The sequence below is a fragment of the Falco naumanni genome, chromosome 2 (assembly GCF_017639655.2).
Source record: "Falco naumanni isolate bFalNau1 chromosome 2, bFalNau1.pat, whole genome shotgun sequence".
In the NCBI taxonomy this organism is placed as follows: domain Eukaryota; kingdom Metazoa; phylum Chordata; class Aves; order Falconiformes; family Falconidae; genus Falco; species Falco naumanni.
This window is the reverse complement of record NC_054055.1, coordinates 66,202,023-66,227,996: the sequence shown is the minus strand read 5'-3', so window position 1 is coordinate 66,227,996 and position 25,974 is coordinate 66,202,023. Positions and strand designations below refer to the sequence as shown.

General features: G+C 42.8%; 1 protein-coding gene across 3 annotated transcripts in view; it reads right to left on the bottom strand.

Moving 5' to 3' along the window:
- The window catches only part of TMEM255B (transmembrane protein 255B), a 76,020-nt gene extending 50,347 nt beyond the window's left edge, over positions 1–25,673 (bottom strand). For all 3 annotated transcript variants that reach the window (XM_040585332.1, XM_040585331.1, XM_040585330.1), the window contains exons 1-3: positions 25,498–25,673; positions 17,844–17,986; positions 13,026–13,088 (exon numbers count right to left, since the gene is read on the bottom strand). In XM_040585332.1, coding sequence (XP_040441266.1) covers positions 13,026–13,088; positions 17,844–17,986; positions 25,498–25,558 — 267 coding nt within the window. In that variant the 5' untranslated portion in view covers positions 25,559–25,673. The remainder of the gene's footprint in view (positions 1–13,025; positions 13,089–17,843; positions 17,987–25,497) is intronic.
- Between the last annotated feature and the right edge of the window lie 301 nt (positions 25,674–25,974).

The window sequence follows — 25,974 nt, the reverse complement described above, 5'->3', positions numbered from 1 at the left end:
TTTCCACCCCTGGTGCAACATCAACCAGGAGCTGCATCTGTTACCATGGCACCTCGGCAGGGCTGTAGATTAATAGTCCGCAAAACTAAGGCAATTAAACTCATTGCATTGCATTTTGGATGCTGCTATCAACTAAACGCTGCCTGTCCTGTGAGGTGGGCAGTATAAAAGTACCTTTAATTATGAGTTAATTTTCTCTAATTTAGAAAGTCATCTCCTGTGTGGCCCCTTCTCCCCCCCAATGGCCACTTTTTTTCCCCTGCCCTTTGGCACAGACGTTTTGCTGCTGTGATGCAAATTAAACTCAAGCAAGGCTCCTACCACACTGGTTTTCACAACTAGGCCAATTAGGAGGTTTCTTACTACACCAGGTAATGTGCTTTACAATTTATGGCCTGCCAACTTATTCTTTCCAAAGGTTGGTTCTTCAGTAATAGCACTGCTGTAATTGAGGCTCTGCTGGAGGGTTGTCACACTACAGGAGACAGGATTATGTCATGTTCGTTTTTCATTAATGCCAATTCCAGTTACAGCAGTAGTTACAATGACATGAATTCGTAGTGATGAAAGACTTCGATGACTGCCCAACCTATGCCTGCAGAACTATGTCCTAGACTGGCTTTCAGATGAAGGAAGGAAGAAAAAGAAACACAAAATGTCCCTTAATTTCAAGAGCACCAGTTTTGATACAGCTCAGGAAGACAACGGCTGGGGCTGGGATCCCATGCATAAACACGTAACTTGCTTCTGACTGTAATATACCTAATAACAGCAGATACCTTTATTACCAGGAAGGCCTCCAGACAGAGGTGTCACACACGTGGTGTTGTCAGGTGTTTAGATCAAGTTTTGTGTCTAGTCCAGGTGACCAAGTTGGAAACCTACAGCCTTTCCGCAGTATCATCACTATTGAATTCAGGAAGTCCAGTCATAACGCTGCTGAATATTATCAGCAACAACACAAATCTTTGATTCAGATTTTCTTCCCTCTCGCTGTTGTTAATAGCACCTCAGGGCACAAAGCTGAGCCTATGTGACTGCCCACTGCCATCTGAAATGGCATCTCACTCTGCTGCCCTTAGTTTGGTTCCCTGATGTCCAGCCCTCTCTCCTGCTCTCTCCCAAAAAGGTCCATCCCTGCATGTCAGCTCCTGTGCTTGCCCAAAAACACAGCAAGCCAGTGCAATTTACTCACTATGCAGAAAACTATTTGCTCCCCCAAATGAGTTACATCAGATAACTGTAAGGAGAGAGGAGCACTAGATCTGGTGCAAATGAGAGGGTGAGACCATGTGGCCAAGACAGAAGGGAAGGAGGCAGAAGTGCTGGCAGCAACCATCGGGGTGTCTCACTTCATGTTACTTGTACTCCTAGAGATTACCAAAGGAGAAGCTAGGTTTTAGCCACAATGAATAAATGGTAAGGACTGGGCTTATTTTGCTGTTTGTGGTCAAGGAGACTTCTGTTTTACTGCCTGTAAAGTCTGCTGTTTTCCAATATCATGTCAGGGATAATTAGGAAAAATAGCAACGTGAAAAGGCCAGTTGGTGTAACACAGGCAGGGGAGAGGTCCCATGAGAAATTTAAGTAACCTCACATGGATAAAAAGGCAAAATTAATTAGATAAACAAATGCTGGGAAAGAATACAGAAACCACATGAGAGGTATCAGGGAGAAAAAACAAGATCAAAATCCACTTTCAAAATAAAGGTGGCATTTTCATTCAGAAAATTTATCTTTTTTTCTCGCCCCACATCCTGAAGGGCAAAATATTGAAAGGCAGAATTCACAGTATCTTCTGTCATGCCTTAGATACCCACAGTTAATTTATATCATATGCAGGCATAGTTAATGCATATTGCTTTCTCTTTTTCTCTTCCAGCAGTGTTGATGCTCAACTTTTGCAGATAATTCATCAATTAGGCTACTCACAAGGGCAAAGGACTGTAGAAGTGTCCATGGACAGGAAATGTGCAACAGGGTGACTTAATGGTCCCAGCTCTCCCCCAGCCCAAGAGGGCTTATGCAGCACAGTTAAGAGAAGAAAGGGAGCACAAGTTCTCAATCTGCTTACTCCAGCTCCTCCAGGCACACACAGAGATCTTTAGGACAGTGACTGTTTCTTTACTAGTCAGATAAACAGACTTCCATAGTTATTGGGGACTTCACTTGCACCATTTGCTGCAACAATTAGTTATGGAGGTGGGGGAAATCAGCATCTGATCACATCAACACATGCTCAGGGTTGTGTGATGGGTCCCATGACAGGAGGTGGCTCACACAGCCATCTTTACTTCCCATTTCTCTTTAGAGTATGAAAGCCCATGGTTCAAAACTACCCCTTAGTATCCTTGTTATTAAGCTGCTCAGGGGGCTTCACCAGCCATTCACGCACAGACCATCCCTCCCGTCCTCCTTCCCCCACACCCCGTCAGCAGCAGCTGTGTTGTTCTTACAGGTGTTGAGCTTAACTCTTTTGCAACTCCAGTCACCTAGAAAAGTGGCATGGAAACATTCTGCCTTAACATTGTACTGTCCAAATAAAAACCTTGTATGTTAACTCTCATAGTTCTTAGCCTAAGTGTATTGATTGATTTCACCTTCTAGAAAAGTTCTCTTGACCATTAATCCTCAATTTATACTAATCCACTTTGCAGTACTCTTTCAGTAATTTATCTTATCTTTTCTTCTAACCTGCTAAAGCATTTGAAGATATAGTTTCTGAGAAAGATGCTATATGAAATAGAGATGAATTTTCCTGTATTTTTATCTTTGAACAACGGAAGAATGGCGAGAACTAAATCAATAGCCATTATGAAACATGAAACAAAGTTATTGAGAAAGATTACCTGATTAATACAATCTTCCTTCTCTCATAATCTAATATCAGCTACAAAACCAGACCTAAAACAGCCAGAAAATTATTTCAAATTGTTTTACAAGCAAATCTTTACCAGAATGACCAATCTACCAAATGAAATAACATACATCAAGCAGTTTCTGTGCACTTAGACTTCAAAACTGGAGTCACCATTACATTGCAAGCAAAGAATGGATTTGATATATGTGTAAATGAACACATATTAAATTCAATATAATTCATTCACTGATGAGTAAACGCTTGTCTTGACTCAGTTAAAAATGTCACCACTGATGACGTACTATTAGGTCTCCTGAGAGTCTGGGAGAGTCTTAAGAGTTCCAGCCACAGGAGTCCAGCAGACATGACTAAAACAATGTTGGAAGAAAGACTGAGCTGTACTTGGCTCACATTTTCCAAGACAAGAAACAGAAGGCAACCTAAAAATGTAATATTTTAAAATTCCTGGGGAAGGGTTAGGTTTTTTATTGGTGGTCTTTTAAGCCCCCACAGCATCTGAGAACCTGGGTTTATATTCCAGTAACCACAGCTACCAGTTTCCTCCTAGTGGTAGCGCAGCTCAGCTTCATTCAGCTCATTCAAACAGCACTGCTGTATTTTCTCCTCAGTCCGAGCTGATAAAAACCACCCTAATGATTCACCCTCTCTAGTTCAAGCAGGTGCAGTACACATGCTCTCTTCCACCCATGTTTTAGCTGCTTTTAAAGAGAATTGTTTAAAAAGCCGCTCTTTTCTTTCAGTCGGTTACATATGGTGCTGACTATATGATAACTCCCCCCAGTTTCAGCTTGTTACTGCTAGGTAGAGGGGCACTGAGGCTTCCCAGGGCAGTTCAGACTGTGCGGGCTTTTATAGGCAACGCTGCTCTCTGCTCATCTTCTCCTGGTTTTGCAAGTCCTCGTTTCCCTATTCTGAATTCACTTTCAGCATCAGACTTGGCACCCCCAAATTACAACTTTGTTTCAAGACCTGTTTTTTTCAGAATGTACTTTTTCATTCATTTTCATCTTTTTATATCTGTATGGTTTTTAGCTTTTCATTTCATAGAGGTGTGTTGCTGTATTCTATGACAAATCACATGAACTGGTTCCAGATGACTTTGGAGACCAAAATTACTGGAGCATTTTGCATTATATCCTCATTACTTGATTGATTTGTGCAGATGTAAGTATAGACTGGGGGATACCAAAAATGGGAACAGCATGCCTTCACAAAGCAGATGGGCCTGCATTTAGGAACCAGCTAGGCTCTGCTCAGTAGAAGTACAGGATGTGAAGCCTCAGCATGTATTTCTGAAATGGGAATGTTGCGGTGCTCCACCCAAAGCGAAGCAGTACTTTTTATTCAGGCTGCTGGGTGGTACCAATTGTATGTGGTGAAGCTGCTAAGAAAATTCTCCTAAGGGGTAGATTTCATTACAACTCCAGCTACTTAAAGCGTAAGTATTTGTCTCAGGTGGTTGTCTGTGCTCCTCTGAAATGAACAGAAAGCCCAACACTTCCAGATACCTTCTACACCTACTGTACAATGCAATGAATTACTTTCTGACGCTATCTCTTTTTTCCGCTGGCTGCAGAGAGGAAGCATCTGTGCTGCCAAAATCAACGTCTTGTCAATACTTCTTTCATTCCTTTGATGCTGGCTGCTCTCATTTGTGCTTTCTCTTCTCCACTCCAGAACACTCCAACAGTCATTTGCCTGGGACTTGCAAGGGAGGGAGGGAAGTAACGCTGAAGGAGAGAAGGATGTCTGGGATTTGAGAAGATGAACTGATGTTATACAGAAAAGAAAAAAGAAATCAGCTGGATTTCACAGCTGGAGAAGTGCTAATGGATTTGGAAGCAGCCAGAGCAAACCTTAATCCAGTAGGCACTTCAAACTGGTAAAAACTCCCCCTTGCAAACATCAACAAAATCACTTACCTAAGAATGGTTACAAACAATTGCAGATTTAAGAACAGCAAATACAGTCAAGAAGCAAAACCTAAATACAGCATTAAAAGGAAAGGGGACAAAAAATGAAGCATAAATTCGGATTCAGTGATCAGCAGTGCTGACATTATAGGAATCCATCACATACTTCCTTTCATGGATGCTCTTTTATTGATTAAAATGGAACAACCTCATTTCATCACTTTAAACAGAAGGAGCTGTTCAGAGCAGTACAAGAACAATAAACCAGAAATAAGTAGCATACCATGTGTCATAAAAGTTTATGCTTCCTAGTAAAAAATGGTGAATTGACACAGATCAAGACTGCAACAGCTGACTGTTTTAGCAGCAGGCACTTTTTTTTTTTTACACAAAAGTCTGTTAGTGTCTTTACAAATCCACTTTCATGTTACAGTGATTGCATTGGTTTCTCAAGACACACACTCTTTACCAGAAATGTATTACAATAAAATCACAAGCTTACACGTAGTGAAGTTCTATCTGCAGTCTGGAAGATTTTAGCTGGCCAACAGGGATATTCTTCTGTTTAATTTAATCTAATTCTTCAACAAGAGGATCAGAAACCACCTGTCCTTTTGACAGGGCACACCCCACCTTACCTTCCCCACCTTGCAGACATGAGCACTTATCCTAGATTCCTTACTGAGACTTTTTATCCCTTGCTCCTACTTGCTAGGGAGAGTAATTGATTTCTTTATTGTTCCACAAACACATTTCATGGGTCATAAAGTTTACTTTTGTTTTCAGCTGTGTGACAGTAATGCTTTCATTACATAAACAGCACAAGAAAACAAACTGGCAGTTAAAAAATGTCCTATTATGCACTTAATTCTGTGTGCTGTTTCCAAGCACAGATCTTAAAGGAACCACGTCCCAAAAGACTTCCACTAAATAAGATGGAGGACCTAAACTGCATCGGTAGCTGTCTCTGACTCGAAAGAACAGTGCCAGCCTTTAAATACCGGTCAAAAGTGTCAAAAATAAGCTGAGCTGGTGCATGCATGTTTTCATACATATGTATATACATGTGTGTTACGTATGTATCTCCCTTCTGTTTCTATAGAACTGAAGCTTCCAGAAGCAAACTGAAGCCATTTGGGTTGCCAAGAAAGCTCTCCAAATAGAAGCCAATGTCTCTCTTTCCTAAATTTTCCCTTTTCTAATAAATTTTCCATTTCTTTCTACAAACAGTAACAGTAAAAATATGGTAGTTTCTTACCTGAGACTGAGCTACTGCTGTGTTGGGTCACAAGCTGGAGAACCTGGGTGGGTAAGGCCTGGGACTGGTACAACCAACAGACAAGCAGAGAGTTTTATGAGAGGGAAAGAACACTGTGCTAGGCTGCAGCTGGACACACTGGGTGGCATCTCTCTAGGTACCTCAGACAGACACAGCCCTGATGATGGAACAGAGAGGTCTCTAGAGACCTGACTGTACTTCCCATTAGAGCTTTACTAGCTAAGCCATCCTGGCAGGCATCTATAAAGAGTGCAAAAAGCACTTTGAACAATAAAGACATAGTGCATAGGCTCTTTTGTCATTCCGCCAGGTCTTCACCAGCATTTCAGCTGCAAATACATATATATATGTGTGAACATATATTACATGTTATAAATTATATGGTTAAAATACAATAGTACATTTATGTATTATAATAGTTATATATAAATAAACATTTGCTTGACTAGCTGAGGAGTCCTGGGTTAATGGTTGGACTTGATCCTAAAGGTATTTTCCAACCTAAATGACTCTGTGATTGTGCACCGGTAGAACCTGAAAGCATAGACCTGCAGATATGTGACATGGAACGTTGATCCATAAGGCACTAGGCAGAGAAGAGCTGAAACATCCCACACACTTCCTTTGGTACTCACACAACGAGAGCATCTATTTTTGTCTTCGAGTCCCTGAACTTCAAAGTTCTCAATACATTGTGCAGAAATTTATACTATCTAACTTCAGGTATTTAACTCACTGACAGCACACTTAAGACGATGGTTTCACAGCATAGTGAGTTGACATAACACTTAATCCCAGAAAAAGGGACAGTTCTTGTTCCCTCTTCCCACAGACTCCTCTCTACTCTCAGCCATGCAGCCTCACCGGTTACTTTTGCTATGTCTGATGCTTGTTTGGCTATGAACCTTTTAGCTCACTAATCCAGTGGAAACTATTTTTGGCTGGGGCAAGGAAGAGGAGAAGAAGGAGTCGTCAAGGTAGAAGGAGGGAAAGAGGGAAGAGGAGAAAGGAAGACCTCTCTGTGTCAGTGTATAATCATATTTATCACAAATTGGAAATCCTCACTTTAAATGCACAAGGTCAAAGAACTGTCTAAAAAAAATTCCAAAATATTTACTCAGTCCTTCATTCCTGGAATATATAAAGCTAATAACAGCAAAATGTCTCTCATAATACTGTACTAACTAAAATAAATTATAAACAACTTTTCAACTATTTACAATTTACAATTTTATTGCCCATAAAACTTTCTTCTTTTAATTTCACTTGCCTTCACTTTGGATGGTGCTTTCATACCCAGACATACACCTGTTCTCCTCCTCTTCAGCTGAAATAACTGAGCCTTCAAAACATCTCATTATTCATCTCACTTCTACCCATGACTTTGCTGAATATTATCTGCATTACAAGGAATAACACAGATTTCCTAGACCTACCATGGATAGACCACATTCAAAATCCTTCTCAAAAAGGATTAAAAAGGGGTTACAAAGCTGATTCCTGCCAAATAAGGTAGGTCATACCCAAGGCTGCACCATGTTTATAGCACACATGGAGACTGGACAGTCTATACATAGGCTGCTCTGCTCTAAACTCAAAACTGGGCATAGTTATTAGTATCTCTTTTGTAATATCCTCAATATAATAGAAGATAAATATAATTGTCACTTAACACAGGATTCTTCTTACCACACTTTAGCTGCCTAAAACTCCAGAGTCTAGTTTAAATCACCCTTCAAAGCTCCTTCTAGAACCTAAGGAGAGAATGAGACGCCTCCAAAGGGCACCTTGTTACAGAGCTACGCATAAGAGAGCAGGATGATGCTCTCAAAGAATAAGCTGCTTGATCTTACCAGCTAATACAATGCTGGTATATTTTGAAAAGAATGCAGATACCTGAGCTCATATGAGTGTCAGTGTCAATCTATACTGATTATCTTTATATAATCTCCTTGCCTGTTTCTGAAACGTGCAGTTAGATCACACCACAAAATCTAGAGCACATCTATGACTGAAAAGATAGTAGTAAGACTTTTCAGTTCTAATCATTTTAAAAGTCCTAAACAAGACAAGGATGATTGCTAATTTGTTCCATTATTACAATTTTTACATCAGCATTAATTATTTTTCCCTGAACTATGTGAACTACGAGGGTGCAAAAAATAATCAATGAAAAAAAGAAGTGCTGTTGACTTTCTCAGAAGCTTGAGTTCAGGGCAGAAATACCACCTTGGTAATGTCAAAGATTGCCTTTATCTGCATTTCCCCTGAAGGACAGTAAAGACTTCTTAGATTTATTTGTGAAGGAACATCAAAGATAGTCTCAAGAGATCTACAGAATTTCAACTTTTTTTCTCTTTATGTAAACAAGCTGCTTTAATTAGCTTAATATGTGATATGGAATTTATCAGCAATTAGCATCTTTGATCAAAATCTGCACTAAACCAGTTTCTTCCAGAATGTTTGATTTGCATGAAAAAGTAGATGCAGCATGGTATGTTTGAACTGAGCAAAGTATACATATCAGTATCTTTTTTGGTGTACATATTAATAACTACCACCTTTACACAAAGCGTCCAGTGGGAATTTTCTGATGGACATAATTATTTACAAGATAAAGATTGGTTTTCAAAAGCAAAAGAGGTTTGTTTCTTCTGAAAACTGGTTCACACATGTAACTCCTTTAAAAAAGCTTTGCTTCTGAAACAGATGGAAAGTCTAATGGCAAGAAAATAATCAGAGGTAATATTGAAATACTACCTCACATACATCTCAATGCAGGGTAGGAATGCATGCATTATCAGGGAAGTCTATCAACTAAAAACAGAAGAGAAATGTATTGCTTTGTTTCTCCAACTGCTGCTATAGTTGCTTTTCAGCACTTAATTTGAAATCTAATTATTGTTGACAGAGATGGGGATGCAAGCATATTAAGGCACCTAAACTTAGCATCCCTTGAGAAGTCTGAAGAAATAGCTTTGCCTTTTCTGTTTGTGTGCAGAGCTCCTTGTTCTAACCTCCCTCATGTTTTCAAATCCTGTTTTTGTCAGAAGCAATGCCTCCTCAGCTAAAATCACTACAACCATCTCTGAACAAGTCAAGATCAGGTTGAGCCAGCTGACCATTAGATTCATATCTGAGTATGTCCTAGACATGTCAGCAAGAAAATTAACTCTGTGTTAGCATGAAGAAAAAACAAGCAAGACTCATCAATGGATGTATTCAGGTCTATTCAGGCCTCAGACCTGCTGCAGACAACTGCATTCATCCTAAGCAGTACTGCGGTTTGCACTAAATCACACCTCCTGAGGGGTCACTCCTGCTTCTCTGACCATCCCCGTCCTCTCTGTGTCCTTTATGCTCCTGTACCTCCTCCCACCCCCCTCCTGCCTTGCCTCTCTCTACTGTAGCTGCACTGCTGTCAGGGTGACTCCCACAACCCTATGGAGAGCTCTTGCAGGCAGCGCTGTGATACTGCAAATATGCAAAACCCTGACAGTTATTATGGTGCCCTTGCATCAACCACTCAGTCTTGCAGGCACCGCAGTTCCATCATGCTCATTTTCTGTCTTGGGAACAGCATGGCTTGATGAGACTGGCGTTGGAAAGACGTGTGAGTGGAAACTGTGAGCGAGTGCTTGGTTTATCCATCAGGTTAGCTAAAACTGCATGTATGGTATCACATCGACATTGCACATTTAGAGACAGATTTATTTCTGGGTGCTAGCTCATGCCACCTCCACATCTTATCTGAGGAGAAACCTTTTACAGTACTCCTTCAGCACTACTCACTGCTCTCAGCACTGAACCCCTTGCACACCCAGCCTTCCCCATCCTTGTATGTAATTTCAGCATCTCATTTTCTAACTGGAAATACTTCGTACTGTAATGTGAGGAGATGGCAAACAAGCAACCAAGGACACTTCATGTCTTACAATCAAATCCATTTGATTTGAGCAATATCGTATTTTCCACCCACCCAGCTGAATTAAGTGTGCCTTTGGAACAAAACAACATACAGCTATACTCCGCTCTTCAGTCCCTGACGTGTGTTGCAGGGGGCAAGAGAGACAAACAGGGACAGCAACACATTATTCTTCAATTTCTGCTGTTTGCCAGTTAGAAACATCCCATATCAGTGCAAATCTTTAGTCAAAGGGAAATTTTGTTCTGCTGGTGCCAAGTTTTGCATAGCACAGCCAAGCACGAACGCTAAGAGCTGAAGTGAAATCATGCTAGTCAATGAGGCAGAGTCTGCTTGTGCAAGCACCAGTTCCTTTGAATTAAGGGTTATACCTTGGTCAGCACATTGAACTCCCACTGTGGGCCCTGGGATGCCAAGAACGAGGTCAAAGAGGTGCAACGTTATTAATGTTGTGTTTTAAGAACAAAACGTTGTCCATTCACCCTAAATGTGCTTTTGTCCTTTCTCAAATAGTTCTGCTAATCATTACATATTTCATGTTGCACTTAGTATTTCATCGACCATGAATAAATCTGGACTTACAGAGGATAGGTCACAAGGAAATAGAACTTCAAGACAAAAAGAGAAATAGACACACAGAAAAGGTCAGTTTAAAATAGATATTTTTTCCTAGTTAATTCATTTCGTTTAGAATTAATTTTCAATTAAAAACAAAACAAAACAAAAATGAAGTATTGAGTCATTACAAGGGCCAGACAATTGTCAGAGCTACACTGGGTTAAATTATACTGCAGTAACTGCTCAGAGGAAGTCCAGTTAAAATCGAAGCAACTGAGTACTTTTCAGTTTCTTTTCAGTACATTTCTTTCCCTTCCCACCCCCTTCTGTCCTCCTGCAATGCATAGATTTTTTAGTTACAGGAATACGACATTTTGGTTACATTTCTATGCTTATGTAAGTCCTTACAATCTTATTAATCAATGCAATTTTTTTTAGGCTGCCCTAAACCCTTTCAATCAAATATACTCAGTTACAGCCCAGGGAATAATTACTGCCCTCAGTCATAGTATGACATAAACCCTTTCAGTCTCATTTCCGCAACACTTGAAAACAAGCAGCTCAGCCTTAGCAAAGACAGTGTTAAAAGGCTGTGGATGGTACTCAAGGCAAAAAGCATAATTAAACTTTTAAGTTATTTTCTTGGTCTGTTCCCCAGAAACCCAGACTTTCAACAGCCAGATCATCACTAAATGTTATTAGCAGAAAGCAGTTTTCCTTGTTCCATGCTGGGAAATGCAAGCAGGCACTAACACCAAACATACTGGACACTTATTTCTCCACGGTCTTTGTGTAAATGACACAACACGTTGAGTATTACATGGTTTAACCACTGCTCACCCGCCTTATGTCTTTTTCAGCCATTTTACTTTATGCTAAGGACAGAAGCAATAGAAAACTAAGAGGCAGATTAGAGGAAAACTGAAAGATAAAACAACCCTAAAACGTTACGACTGTTAGTAAAGTACCATGAATGCTGTGGAAGACAAAGCTATTTTCATTTGCCCACTGCTGAGTTTGCAGCTTGGAACCTGCTGTTCCTCCTGGTCTCTGACATAGAAATCCAGGGCAATAGTTCTTAAAAACAAATAAACTGTTTTGTTAGTAGCAAAATTAACGAGGTCTGGCCTGCGGCAGATTTTTGTCTCACAGGTCATGTCCCATTTGGATTCTCTAGTGTTTAACAAGAGGCGAGCTGACACTGCAGCCTTTACCACCATGGGGTAACTAACTCACAATCCTCTACTCTACCCATCTGTGAATTTTCATGAAACTTGAAGGAACTGCACACCTTTGAAGTCTCTATCTCCCTGTTGAATTCATCTGAAATTGGTCAACAAGTTCAAAAAATGGAATAGAGTACAGAGAAAGACACCGACAAACATCATGGCTTTATAAATTTCACTCCTTTGGGAATCCCAGCTAGAAACACAAGTTAAAAGCAGGGGAATACTTGCAAATACATCACTGAGACTTAAAGGCAATGCAGAAAAAGCCCCCATATTATGGAAGACATTTGCCTACAAATAGTGAGAACAAGACTGCATTTACAAAGAAGAAAACAGGAAATCACAACAGACTACTTGTAAGTAAAGCAGGTCATTGTTAGTAAAATGCAAGGTAAATCCATCTTTTTGTCCTCCGAGTTTAACACCACTTTTGATTTATAGCAGTGAAGGCTCTGCATTATGAAATTAATCATATTTCATGATGCTTGGCTATAATCAGTCTACTGTGAAGTGCACATTGGACATGCTGTTATTCAACCAAGACACTGCTAAATTTTGCCAAGAGCAAGGGAAGTGTAAGACTTTCCACAAACCCACTCCTATACACCTTCCTTTACCCAGATGTCCCAAGGACTTTCTATGACTTCCTTATAAAAATAAAAGCAAGGGGTTTGCAAAGCCAAAGCTAAGTCTGAAAAAAAAACCACACAGTGTCATCAGATCTTGTCTGACCTACCTAGCAGGTAATCCTGATAGCAAGAGCTCTGGGGTTTTTTCTTCTTTTTAGCACATATAGTTTCAGGAAAGCATTCCTGACTTAAACTTCTTGTGCAGAACAAGATCACCTGTTACAGTTGAGCTGATCGTGTGGGTTACTGCTGCCCAAACTGGCATGATCCATCATTTTGTCTCTCTTTCCATCCTTTTCCCAGCTACATGGTCCTGGCCAGGGTGTGGCCCTCATCTGATCCTTCCCTGGGTTAATTCAACTCACTAAACCAGCAGGAAAGTAATTCAGTAAAAAAAAAACAGGCTGCTTCTGTCAGAACTGAAACCATCCCTTGCCTGGTACAGATGGAGTCACTGGCAAATTCATGCTTCTCTGAAACTTCTTAGAAATAGTCAAACAAATGGCTAACATTTTGAGGCAGATGCAGCATTTTCAAGTTATCTGGAAAACCCTGCTTTTCATGTTCTTAAGACATTCTGAGAAGATAAAATAAAAAGGATTGTTACTTACTATTTGTCTTCTGTTCTCTACCAGGTGGATGCCAACAATCCCTAGGAAAGATCCAAAGCCAAGCTGAGGCAAAGAACAAAAACCAACAGAAATGCATGACGTCAGCTTATTTGGTCAACACAGCAACTCATTATAGTGGTATCTGAGCTCATATATTGTATAGATGGGCTAACTGGGGTGGGTCAGGGGAAAGGGTACAAGTTACTGCTGGACTTAAATTGTGTAATATAATAGGGAATGACCATATATAATTGTGTAATATAATAGGGAATGCAGCTCTTTGCTATTTCAGAGCAAAAGTTGTCATGTAGTAAACAGAAGCCTGTACAGACATACACTTCTATAACCTGCCTACTGTTACCATAGTCACATACAGTTTTACACACTGTAAAGCAAAAATCAAGCAAAGCAGGAGAAAGGAACACTCACATTTAGCCCATACGTCATTATTTTTGGAAAATTACAAAGCTTTAGGCAACTGTAGACAGTTTTCCTGAAAAAAACAGATGTGTGGCTGCCATCCAGCTTACCCAAGTTCAAACTCTTCAGGTTGGATTTGTTTGATTTTAATTTCTAAACACCACCACACTTCCCAGAGAAAGTCCTTGCTAAAATGCCAAAAGGTCCAGTACAGTTAGTTTCAACATGGGACAGCTGTAGCACCAACAGCCACAGGAGAGAGAGGAGGACACTGGAATAAGCTGGCCTGACTGTTCCTACCAGTGCTGCTTCAACACCAGGCTGGCAGGAAAAGCCCCCTCCTTATGACGGGTTCATGGAGGTTTGGAGAGGTAACAACTCCTTGGATTCGTGCTTAACAGGAGGTAAAGCAACAACAGGTGAGACCAGCCTTTCACCAGATCTTCCTGGAGTCAGGACTCCCGCTGGGCTCACATGGGCTTGGAGAAAAGGGCTCTCCTTGGTGCCACACACCTGAGACATAGCTGGCCACAGCCTCAGAAGCAGCCACAGCAGGAGTGCAGGTGTCAAGAGACTCTTTCCAGAGAGCTCCCTCCTCGCACACTGCCCTGTGGCCACCTCAATTTCCCATCACTTCGACACTCCTTCCCCCCCTTTTCACCAGGGCTGACGCCCCTCCCTGCCCAGACACCCCCCCAGTCACCCCCTCGGCTCCCACACAACCCACCCCATGGACGGGGCATGATGTTTCTGCTAAAGAATCTAAGCCCCTTTCTGGAATGTGGTCTCTGAACCTGGTTCAGAGCCTCTCCTCCAGGCACAAGCTAAGTTTTTAAGGACCATGTGTCCCGGCCAAGGGCTTGAGCAGTGCCCGTGAACTCCCTGCCATTGTGCACAACTGCTCACAGAAGTTACAGAGAAAGCAAATCTCCTGCAAGCACTTTATTTGTGCAGTATCACAACAGGAATCTGTCACTCTCTTTCAAGAAAGCAAATGTAAGGAAAGGAGATTTGCTCTTGAGTGCTGTGGGAAGATTCATGTGAAAGGGAGGCACAGGGACTAAAAGCAGAGACTTTGAAAAAGGAAGAGTGCACAAGTGCATTCATGCTGACAGCTGAATAGGAGAGAGACTTGGAAATGTGAGCAAGGACACTCTGTTCAGGGAACAGCAACTTTGTAAATTAAGATAACTACATCAAAATGACACCTGGTTCCAAGCCCCATTTTTCATCCCAACGGGAACAATCCATAAAGCCCCATTTATGGCTGATGCAGGGGACACACAGCAGAGTAATAGCCACGTGAAGTAAAAATGAGCAAATACAGAACAACAGCAATTAACTCAGAAGAAGCAGAACCACAGAGATCACAACGTAAGCCACGGCAATGCTGAGACTGGTTTAGGGTCATATGTGCTGCTTTTTGTTTGTCTGTTTAGACAACAGGCTATTTGGGTTGGGAACTCTGGGAGTCCAGGTCAGTATGGTGACTTGGATAATTTGGCCCTGTAGACTCCTGGTTGAAAGAGTATAAAAATAGCAAATGAAAATAATACAAGCAGTAGTCATAGTGAAGTGACATTAAATATTTAAGTATAAACTATCCATAAGGAAGTCCAATTCTGACTTTGCAGCCCATTCCACAAAAACAGCCCTAAACCCAAACTGATGACCAAGCAGTAATCTACTAAATACAGGCATGTTCCAAAGTGGAACATTATACTAACTTGTCTACACACAGAAATATTTTGTTCTATTACTTTGGATGTATAAATGCAGGCAACACCTAGCACTATAAAGATGTATTTAGAAAAAAGCTTTTTCCAAAACAAATGAGAAATCACCACATCTAGAGAAATTATATTATGGATCGAGCCCCAAAGCCATGCTCTGAAAATGCTTCTAGGTGCAAGTAAATCCATGCAAGTGGACGGTCTTACTCACCTTTGTAGGTGTTTGTAAGGTAGGGCCTAATTCTGCATGGTTTTTAAAACCAAAATCCCTTCCCTAAGGTTGATGGAGATTTGGATCTCACCTACCAGCTCTGAAGTTATTATTTTACTACTGAATTCTACTAGACCTCATTTTTAATTGTAATTAACACTGTCTGTCCACATAATCTCTCTTTTCTTTGAGCCCAATAGTTAATTAGGTAGTGTTGAAATAACTCCCCTAGCTTTAGCTATCTAGAAGTCTGGGATCAGTGCTATGTTGGTTTTCTAAGCTCCCTCTACTGCCAGCAGGGAAGAGAAGCACCTTCTGAGGAGAAGCACCTTCTGAGGAGAAGCACCTTCTGAGGAGAAGCACCTTCTGAGGGTGGCTCAGCTCATCCTGGACGAGGTGGCTGACTGTGCCGAGGTGGACAGGCCATGGCACAGCCCCTCTGCCAGGCTGCGCTGGAGCCAGTGACCTCTGGAAATGGGGCAGGAGCACAGGGCGCTGTCACCCACCTCTGGGTGGGCTTTTGGCAAGGTATCACGCAGGGGTTGCGCAGCACCTTTAAATCATCTTAAATGCGTGTGATATTTAGCGTATTAATGAAGCTGGCACTGATGATTACACATCAGTCTTTCTGTTACTTTAATAATCCAACACATGTGCAAGAAATTTTCATAGTTTCATAAAATTCTGAATTTTATGAAAACTATTTGGTCTACACAATCTTTTGAGGGGGAATATTATTAGTAGTAAAAGGTTTTGGTTTTAGACTGTTCTGATAAATTCTAGCTATACTACCTGGTTATTAATGACGCCAAGATTTTTTTAAAATTAATTTAGAATATTAGTTTAAATTTATTTTTAAAATTATATTTTAATATTTTATTTACCTTTTTAATTTAAAATTTATTTAAAATAAAATAAACGTATTTATTTTAAAATAATTTTAGTAGATTATATTTTTCAGATGAGTGAACAGACGTTGTGTTATTCCTAAAAGAAGCTAAATGATGAAATAAGTTGTGCACATGGATTTATTACTTATTACACTCACTAAAGACTACAGTTTAAAAACAAAATTTCTTTCTAGGTAATGAGTGCAGATAATATGGTCTTCTAAAAGATTTTAATTCAAATTGCGGAAGAAGAAGAGACTTTTATCAGTATTAATCTATCTATTTTAGCTTAATGAAAGGAAAATTCATCTTTTAAGGTTATATTCTTGGAACTACTTCTTGTTCTATTTTTAAAACAACACTCCTTATAGATCATTATCCCAAAATTATCTTTCCAAAAGACCTCTTCTCAGCATGACACTAAGATGCAAGAGGACTTGCTTAGGAGGAACAGTTCTAACTCACAAATTATTAATGGCAATGCAAAATGTATGCACAGTATTAAAGACACATATCCTTCTCCTCCGGGCCTTTGATTCCATGGAGAACAAGAAATAACGGTAATTTACAACATGTTTTGGTAGTGGTGGATCTATGTACCTAACCAGGTGCCTGACTCCATGAGTTTCTTTCTTCCCCTTGTACCCTCTGCTTCGTCCTGGCTGGCTCGGGGACACCAAGTAGGGCAGACGGGCCTTTCTCTACCTGCTGCCCATGTTCCTCTTTTTTAAAACTCAGTCCAGGCATTTGAAATTTTTTTTTGCCTACAGGGGTTTCCACATTTCTGAATATGGCCGATCCCTTCTTCTGAGATCAGAAAGGGCCACAGGGGTTGAACCAGGCAGAGCTTGGCAGGGCTGCCCTTCCCCAAAAGTCACAGGCACCGCAGGGCAATGCAGACGCAACTCGAACCTTGTGCCCAGTGCAGAAACGTGTTTAAGCAGCCTGTTGCCAAGGCAAAACCAAGTTTTTTTCCTTGTTTCTCCAGCAAAAAAAAGGATTTTTTAAGGGGATCTCATATGAGCGGACTGGCATCAAGACTGCACAAGAGGACATTAGGCAGGCTCCCGGGAGAAGCTTCCACGCGCCCACCTGCACGGCTTTCCCTGCAATGGACCCAGCAGAATTCCTGGCACATGTACACGAGAGCGCAGTAGCTCTTTCTGCCATCAAAGTAGTAAACCTCTAAAAGGCTGTTTAAATCTATCCCGTGCCTACTGTCCAGTCACTTACACACCCACATTTAATAGAGATCAGTCAGAAGTCAAGCACAGGTTCCCACATTGGCCCCTGAGCCCCACACGCTGCTGTGCAGTGCAACCTCGGCCTCCTCCTGCCCCCGAACAGCCTCCCCTTTGGGGCACTTCAGAAAAACAGAGTTTACCCCCCCCACACCTTATCACACACCAGAATTAGACCAAAACAGAGGAGCATCTCTCTCCTGTGAAATGCAACAAGCCTATTTTGTTTGGGTTTTTTTTTAATCAATCAAAGCTTCCCATATCCAGCTGATAATAATTTATTTGGATGTACCAAATAATCTAAAATAGGTTTCTTTACTCACAACGATGCCTGGGTAGTAGCCTCCCACGGTAACATTTTCCGTCCTTGTGGTAGCTGCCAGACCTATGGTCAGTATGAAAACAGACACTACCAGCAGAGAGACTGTGAACCAAAGAGAAGTCTTCTTCCTTTTTGCAAATTGTCCTGTAGGGAGGGGGAGCAAGAAAAGAAAAAAAAGGAAAAAAAAAAGAGAGCTTTTCATTGCAATCATGGCAAAACAAATACAAAATGATGGAAGACTTTCTTTTGTTAATCCTTGCTGTTGTTAACCCACTGCTGTTCTCCCACTAAGGAAAATTGCTGGCAGACAACAGAAGGAATTAAAACCAGTTAGCTAGAGCTCAGCATAGCTAAATGCACACGCATCGAGTACATGCATGAGATGAGGTTTTATTAAGCTGAACTGAAAGTCACTGACAATGATAATTATGCCTTGTCTTCAGTAATGTTTATAATTAAGTGTTGCTCACATCCGTAAGTCAGATCCTGCAGGCACTAAACGCTTACCTATGTGAAATACCAATTTGACTCTACTGGGACAGAACATAAAAATTCATGTTTTAAGCAAGATTAGCAGAAGCTCTGCATGCTATCATGAAAACGAATGTGTTCTTTGTATTTACAGGTAAGGAAAGCAACCTGTACCTCTGCAGCAAAGCTGTAACATAGTTGATCAGGTAGCGATACATTGGACTACCTTTTTAAACAGTAGCTGCTCAGTGAACTGCATTAAGTCTCACTGGGAATTAGGTTCAGATACTCAGAAGTAGAAAAAAAGCAGGCTCATCTACTGCTTTCAGCCTGCCTGAAGCCACTTAACCTTGTTGTGGTGGCATATCTGAGCTGCAACCACAGGTTATTCACCAGAGCCCTAGCCCATGGCACAAACTTCGGTTAAGACTTTAAAACCAGCAGCTGATACATGACCCTAACTAACAAAAGGCACCCAAATGAATCAGCCTGTGGTCCCCCTTTCTGGTGTTTTTGCTTTGAAAGGCAAGGCAAGAGTGTGCAGGATTAGCCCTGAAACCCTGGGCCATGCGATGCCACGCTACCCCCATGCTACCCTAGGCTGGAGCTGGGCAGCACGGAGCTCCAGCGAGAGCACAACCTGTCCCCAGCACGGGGCCGTGTCTCTCCCCTCCACAGCCTCGTGGCAGAGACTGTAGTGTTGCACGGGATACCGGCGCCAGGGAGGGGTAGGTGAGAGGGGAAGGCAGCCTGGTGTGGCTCATGTTCTGAGGGTGCTGCTGTAAGCAGAAACAGGGCTAATGCGGGAAAGTCAAACAGCAAGCAGAAGCTATTTGCAATGAGTCACTTGAGTGACATGGCCAATTTAAAGTCAGGTAGCTCTGTTAAATGTTTACAGTTCAAAAGCCAGGCTAGATTAGTGATGTTTGCAAACTAAGTCAAATAATTTCAATGAATAAATGCATTTATAATAAAATCTGTATGTTTGCTGACATTTCACCAGTAGAACAACCAACCAAAATTAGTCCAGTCTTTTAGTATGAAATGCAAGCAACTTCACTGAAGACAAACATCTTCTGTTGAGCTTATGCAAGGCTCTTTCACCTGCATGTACAAAGTCCTCCTGCTAAAGATCAAGAAATAACTCACAAGACCCTCCTGACACCTCCCCTTCCAGCCTGTGCCCCAGCTGTCTGCCTCTGCAATTCCCTGTTAATCCATGGAGGGTCACTGGGGACATGGAAATGGAGAGCTTCTTCATTATCAACGAGTTCTTCACCAGCTGTATGGGGTTAAAGGCAGTTCTTTCAATGAGGCCAGCTCACATGGCCAAGAGGGGAAAGAGGACTTCAGACTTGTAACTCCACAAGTCAGTTGCTCTTCCCATAAACTGAACTGATTCATTCAAAATATCGACCAGATTTTAAATAATACCTGACGACCTTACTGCAGGCTATCATCTTTGAAAAGTTGTGGAGACGGAGGAATCCCCAATAACTGAAGAAAGGCAAATGCTCCACCTAGCTTTAAAAAAGGCCAAAATGATGATTCAGGGAATTACAAGCCAATCAACCTCACTTTGGTTCCTGGGAGGCTAAGACCAAAAATATGGAGCAAATCCTCTTGCAAGACATTTCCAGGCACACAAGGAAAAGGTGACTGGCAACAGTCAGCATGGATTTACCAGAACCAAATCATGTCTGACCAACCCAGCTGCCTGCTATGAGAAAATGACTGGGTGTGTGGAGCAGTGGATGTCTTTTACATTAACTCTAGCAAGGCTTTTAACATGGTATCCCGCAACATTCTCATAACTCAGTTGGGATGTTGTGGCCTGGATGAGTGGACAAGCAGACGGTTAAAAAATTAGCTGGATTGTTGGGTTCAGAGGGAGTGGTTAATGGATTGTACTCTACCTGGAGGCCAGTAACAAGTGAAGTACCATGGTGGGCCTCTGTCCTGGGACCTGTCCCATGTAATGTATTCATCAATGACCTAGAAAAAGTGGTAGCATGCCCTCTCATCAAGCTGTCAGACAACACAAAACTGGGGGCAGGCAGTCAATAACCTGGAGGGCAAGGTTGCCATTCAGAGGGATCTAGGCAGGCTGGAAAAACGGGCCAGCAGAAACCTTGCAGAATCAAGCAGCCAGATGCAAAGTCCTGAACAAAGGAAGGAACAATGCCTTGCAGTGGTACAGGTAAGGGAGTGCCAGACTGGGGAGCAGCTCCACTGAAAAGGACGAGCTGAACATGAACCAGCAGCGTGCCCTGGGAACAGCATCCTGGACTGTATTAACAGAGGCACCATTAATAGATCAGTAACTATGCCCCCCTAGTCATCACTTTTCAGATCACATATTACACCCAGTTTTGAGGCTCCAGTACAGGAAATACATCAATTAACTGCAGTGATTCAACAGGGAAAGAAGGTCAGGAGCTGGCAAACTCACTGTGTGAGAAGAGGCTGAGGGAACAAGACTTGCTTTTGGCTTTTGGCAGGGCTAGCAGCAGTCTTCCAGTGCCTATGAGGTGGTTGTCAGTAGGACAGACTCAGGCTTTTCATAGTGGTGCACAGCAGGAAGACAAAAGATAGTGGCCTTAAACCGAAATACAAGAACTGTTTCAGTCTGGGTATAAGGAGAAAAAAATTCAACATTAGGACAGTCAAGCATTGGAACAGGTCGCCTAAAGAGGTTGTGCTGTCTCCATCCTTGCAAGTTTTCAAGATTTAACCAGAAAAAGCATTGAGTAACCTGATCTGACCTCACAATTGACCCTGCTTTGAGCAGGAGGTTAGACTAGAAACTTCCCGAGGTACCTTCTCACCTGAATTATTCTATAATTTTATGGTAGTTGAGACAGCTAGACTAAAGGTGGCTTGAATATGTGTGCTCATATCCACTGTTACAAAACTGCAGCTGCAATGTAGACATACTCTAAAGGGACACAGGAGCACAAAACCTCTGAAACCCTGTGGGAGAGATGTTCTTTAGCCAAGTGCTTCTAAAACTATTGAATGCTTTTATAAAGAATGCCTGAGGAGCCAAGCCTTCACATTTTTCAAAAACACCTGTATTGGCAAAGGTTAACCAGATCACATGGAGTTAAACAAAGGGTACAACCTGCCCTCCAGAGTTTTGGTTATCAATAACAATGTGCAAAAAAAGAAAGAGATCAGTTTGATGGCCCAGACTGAGTTTTCTGGAAAATGTCTCAGGAAAAGCATTCTCTTATTTGTAATTGGAGTAAATTGGATGTGGATTTAGTGAGATAAAACAGAAAAGGATGTCGTTATCTGCAGGCTCATTTTTGGACTGAACTACATTTTGACTTCGAAATGTACACATGCCAGAAGCCATTTGCATATGTGATACCCTTCAGCCCTCACATTCATTGATCTTTTACCACCTGCATCTCAAATCAGAGGCAAAGATCCAATCATATCTCTTCTTTTTCGTACTCCAGTTCGGAAACTCTTGTAACTACATGCAGTTAGCTACAAACTCTGCCCTCAGTAGAGATGACTTACAGGCAGGAGCACAGAAAGGCCCCTTCTGGAGCAGAGACCACACACGCAAGACCCTGTTCTCAAAAACTGCCATGTACTCAGCGATGATGGGTAGAAATCAGGTCTAAATTGGTTTCTGCTCTGGCTGTCTGGCTTTCCTTAGTTACAGCAATAAAAATCTTCGCTGTATCTATCAAAAGGTGTATAATTCCATGTACAAAAGTTACCAGCATATTGTGAGGCCTAAGTAATATTTGTCGAGCAGTAGAACATCTTCAGATTAAAAAGGCTACAGCTGCAAAGGGTTCCTACTATTAGCTCCCTTTTGCTATTTCAGTCATGTTGGCTCCCAGGATTGTTCGAGTCTTTGTTTACTGCTGTTTGTAGCAGTTGCCATGCAGTTTTTTGGATCTGCGTATAATGTACCTACCAGCCAAAACCCAATGCCAAACTGTTCCCTCAGGAGCCCTGTCTACAGCACAGACAGCGGGGCTGGCCCAGCCTTCTTCCCTGATGCTCTCTGTGGCAGGGCTTGGACCGAAGGCCGACCATACACAAGCACAGCAGTTAAACTAAGAGCAGAGGAAATGTTGCTGTCAGTATTGTTAGGCTGAATTTTCTTCCAACACCAACGTTCCTATAGTGCAGGAAGCAGTTAATGTAGCTATTGACTTTCCAATTTTTTAATATTGAAGTGACTCTCAAAGTAATTTTGACATTTATCCTCTTTAAGTTCTCTAACAATGATCCAGTACAGACATTATAAACCCTTAGTCTGGACCTTAATCCAAGCTAGTTATAGCTTCAAATTTTTACCTCTAGCATACCAAAAATCAAGCGTGTAGAAAAAAATCTTCTTGTCATATCCTTATTAGCGTTAGCTTGAGGCTATGGGGTCAATAGAGGGTGCAAACATGTTATTACCTTCTATTAGCAATATTCCTCAGTCGTTTTGGCCAGCAAAGTATTAACTGAGTTTTGATACTGCAGCAATGAGCACTACGGTAACAACTGGGTGATAAATTAGAGAGGTAATGCTGCTTCCGCATCACTGGCTTGTGCTTTGCCTGGCATAGACTGAAATTGTGCACAAAAAGGAGCAGTCCCAGAAACACTCCCTGCTTTGTTTGCTAAACGTCTGTCAGGCAAAGTACCTGCTTGAACCACTCGTGCTGCTGCTTCAATGGAAGGAAAGAGAAGGCTGTCAGGACAAGCAGGAGAGACACCGGGCTGCGGACAGAGAAAGGCCCATGAGGACAGAATTTGATATCACCCTCCAGAAAGTAAAAAAGAAAAAGTGCCTGCTGAAGACCAAGCTCTGCTGGACTCAGCAAAATCTTTAGTTCATTGACCAGCTGCAGAAAACAAAATTATGTTTACAGTGCTCTGTTCATGATGGCTGAGGGATACATTCAATTTGTAGGAAGACTATAGAAAATTAATAGTTGGGGGATGGACACACATAGATCAGATTGCTGGTGGAATGCAAAGTGGTGGGTCTAATGATGAATGGCAGGGTTTGGATTCGAACGAAGCAAAAGGTGAATTTAAAAGAAGAATGAAGAAATCAATAATGAAACCTGTCCACAGTACGGAAGGCGTCCAATGGTCAAGGGAAAGAAAGAATAAAATGCAATAGCATCTCTCAACCTTGGAAAATTTGTATACGATCTGCAATTTAACTCAAAAAGAAGTCTACATTTAGACCGAGGTAACTATACTTTGCTAATTTCACCACCCCTTTTACAATCCAGCTTCAGACATCATAAAGTCTGTTAAAAAGCGTGGAATGAATTTTGGAAGGGAAGAATTGTGCGTGATGTAGCAATTTTCCAGGATCACAATAACATTTGCTGAATATTAGCACCACACCATTTCATACTTTCCTTTTTGATCTAGTTAAGGTGATCTATGATAACACTGGTGATAGGTGGAAACATTTATTTCAAGTAATGCCCCAGTCCAATGTATATTAGCAGCCTAAATGAGAAAAGATAACGGAGGAAAGTTTTGCAGCAGAAAAGAACGGTGCATTTTTATTACCCAGTGAATACTACTAGAAATTGTGACATGTTTCAGAGAATGGCATCAACCATATATAATAAGATAATTTAACCAGAAATTTGCCATAGACAGAGGATTATAGTATCAAAGGTATCCACTGCTTTGCTGCTGTCGAGAAAATATTTAAGGGAAGATCTTCGGAGCTAAATTAATAACTTTTAATTACTGCAGTTCTCACTTCAGTGCCATCTCTCTCTTGGCTACAGTTTTCATTGTTTATTTTCAAAACTGGTTTATGCCAGTCAAATTGAATTAATCCTACATTGCCTCCCAAAATTAAATGTGATGGACTGAGATGTTTAAATGAGATATTCACACCTGCTGCTGGTGATTACTTTCCCTCTTCTGATTAAATGCTTGACTTGTCCAGAGTGCTGAAGTAATTAAACCAAATGCAACAGCATTCATTTCAAGCCACAAGATAGCAGCTTTTATCAGGCCCATTTCTTATCTTTAGTTCGAATTTGTTGAGGAAGAATCCATGAGTGTGTTACATATTCAAGACCATAGGAAACACTGCTGTGCTCTTTCACAATTCTATTACACACGCACACATAAAGAAAAACAAAAACCACACACACAAACCCTGCTATGCTATATAGTGTAGCTATAGTAAGTGATACCATGCAGCATCACTATGACTTCATTGCTTTGGCAGCAAGTGTTTCACTAATAAATAATTTAATGAGGAGCTAATCACTAGTTTAAAGCTAGTATACAGATTCTTCGTTTCCAACTAATTACCTGAAAACATTTTTAAGTTACAGCATATCTTCCACCACTACCTCTTCAACACCGATATCATCATTCTTCTTCCAAGTTCAAGACAATAATTAAGATCTAATACATTTTCTAACTGTCTGTTAAGATCCTTGGGCACACAGCAAAGCCTCCGCTTACCCTTTCAAACACTACACGGAGCAACTCCTAGCACTAAGTTCTGTGTTTTCTCGACTTTAACGAGTATCGCTGGAATAATGACCTATTTCTCCATTTTCCTATTTTCTGCACGTCTTTATTTCTCGGGCCGTACGCGGTAAGCACAAGCAGCACACCACTCCAGCAAAGAACCACCGACACAGCGGACCCAGGAGGAGGGAAACCCGCTGCCGCCTGGCTCCTGCGGCGCTGCCCCGGCCCGCCCCGCTCCCGCCCGTACCGCCGGGCGCGCAAGGGGGTCTCACGTTAACCTCAGCGCCTCGTACAACGCCATGCGTTCCTACGCCAAACCACCAGCGGTTCGGTAAGCGCGGCGGCAGGCTCACAAGAACTGGTATTTGTGAACACCCCAGTGAGCGAGAGCAAGAGAGACAGCGTGAGCGCCCGCCCGGCCACCGAAGCCCGAAGCCCCGGTGCCCCCGCTCCGCGGGACGCAGCCCCCGCTTGCGCCTTCCCGGGCCGCTGACTGACGCGCGGAGGCAGACGCACCGACCCCCCCGGGGCAGCCCGCCGCCGCCCCCAGCCTCGCCCGGCCGTCCGGCCCCCGCAGCCGGCTGCCGGCGCCCGCTCTGCCGCCGGGGTGGGCACCGCGCCGCGCCGCCGCCGCCTCCCCGCGGCTCACGCACTCGGCGGGGCGGAAAAGTTGCGGCGGGGCAGGTGCCGGGGCTCACCTGCGGGGTCCAGCAGGGCCAGCGGACCGGACACCGCGGGGGCGGGCGGCGGCGGCACCATCTTCCGCGGCCGCCTCCCCTCCGCTCCGCTCCGCTCCGCGCCTCGCCGCGCCGCGATGCGATGCGATGCGATGCGGCCGGTGCTGGCCGCGGGGTGCGGGCGGCCCGGTGGGCCCGCCCCGCGGGGGAGTGCGGCGGGGGGCGGGGGCGGGGCGAGGTGCTGCCCCCGGCGACCGTCCTTTCCCGAGGCCGAGCCGGCGCGGCCCCTGCCCCGCCCTGCGGGGAACGGCGGCGGTGCCCGCGGCCTGGCAGGGGGAACGGGTCCCGCGTCGTCCGGGCACAGCGAAGGCCCGGGGGGCACCGTGCGTCCCCCCCGGCCTCGCCTGCCCACAGCCCCCCGGGGCAGCCGCAGCGGGCAGGGCGGGTGCCGGAGGCTCGTCCGACAGCCCGTGTCGAACAGAGCAGGGCGGGCCTGTA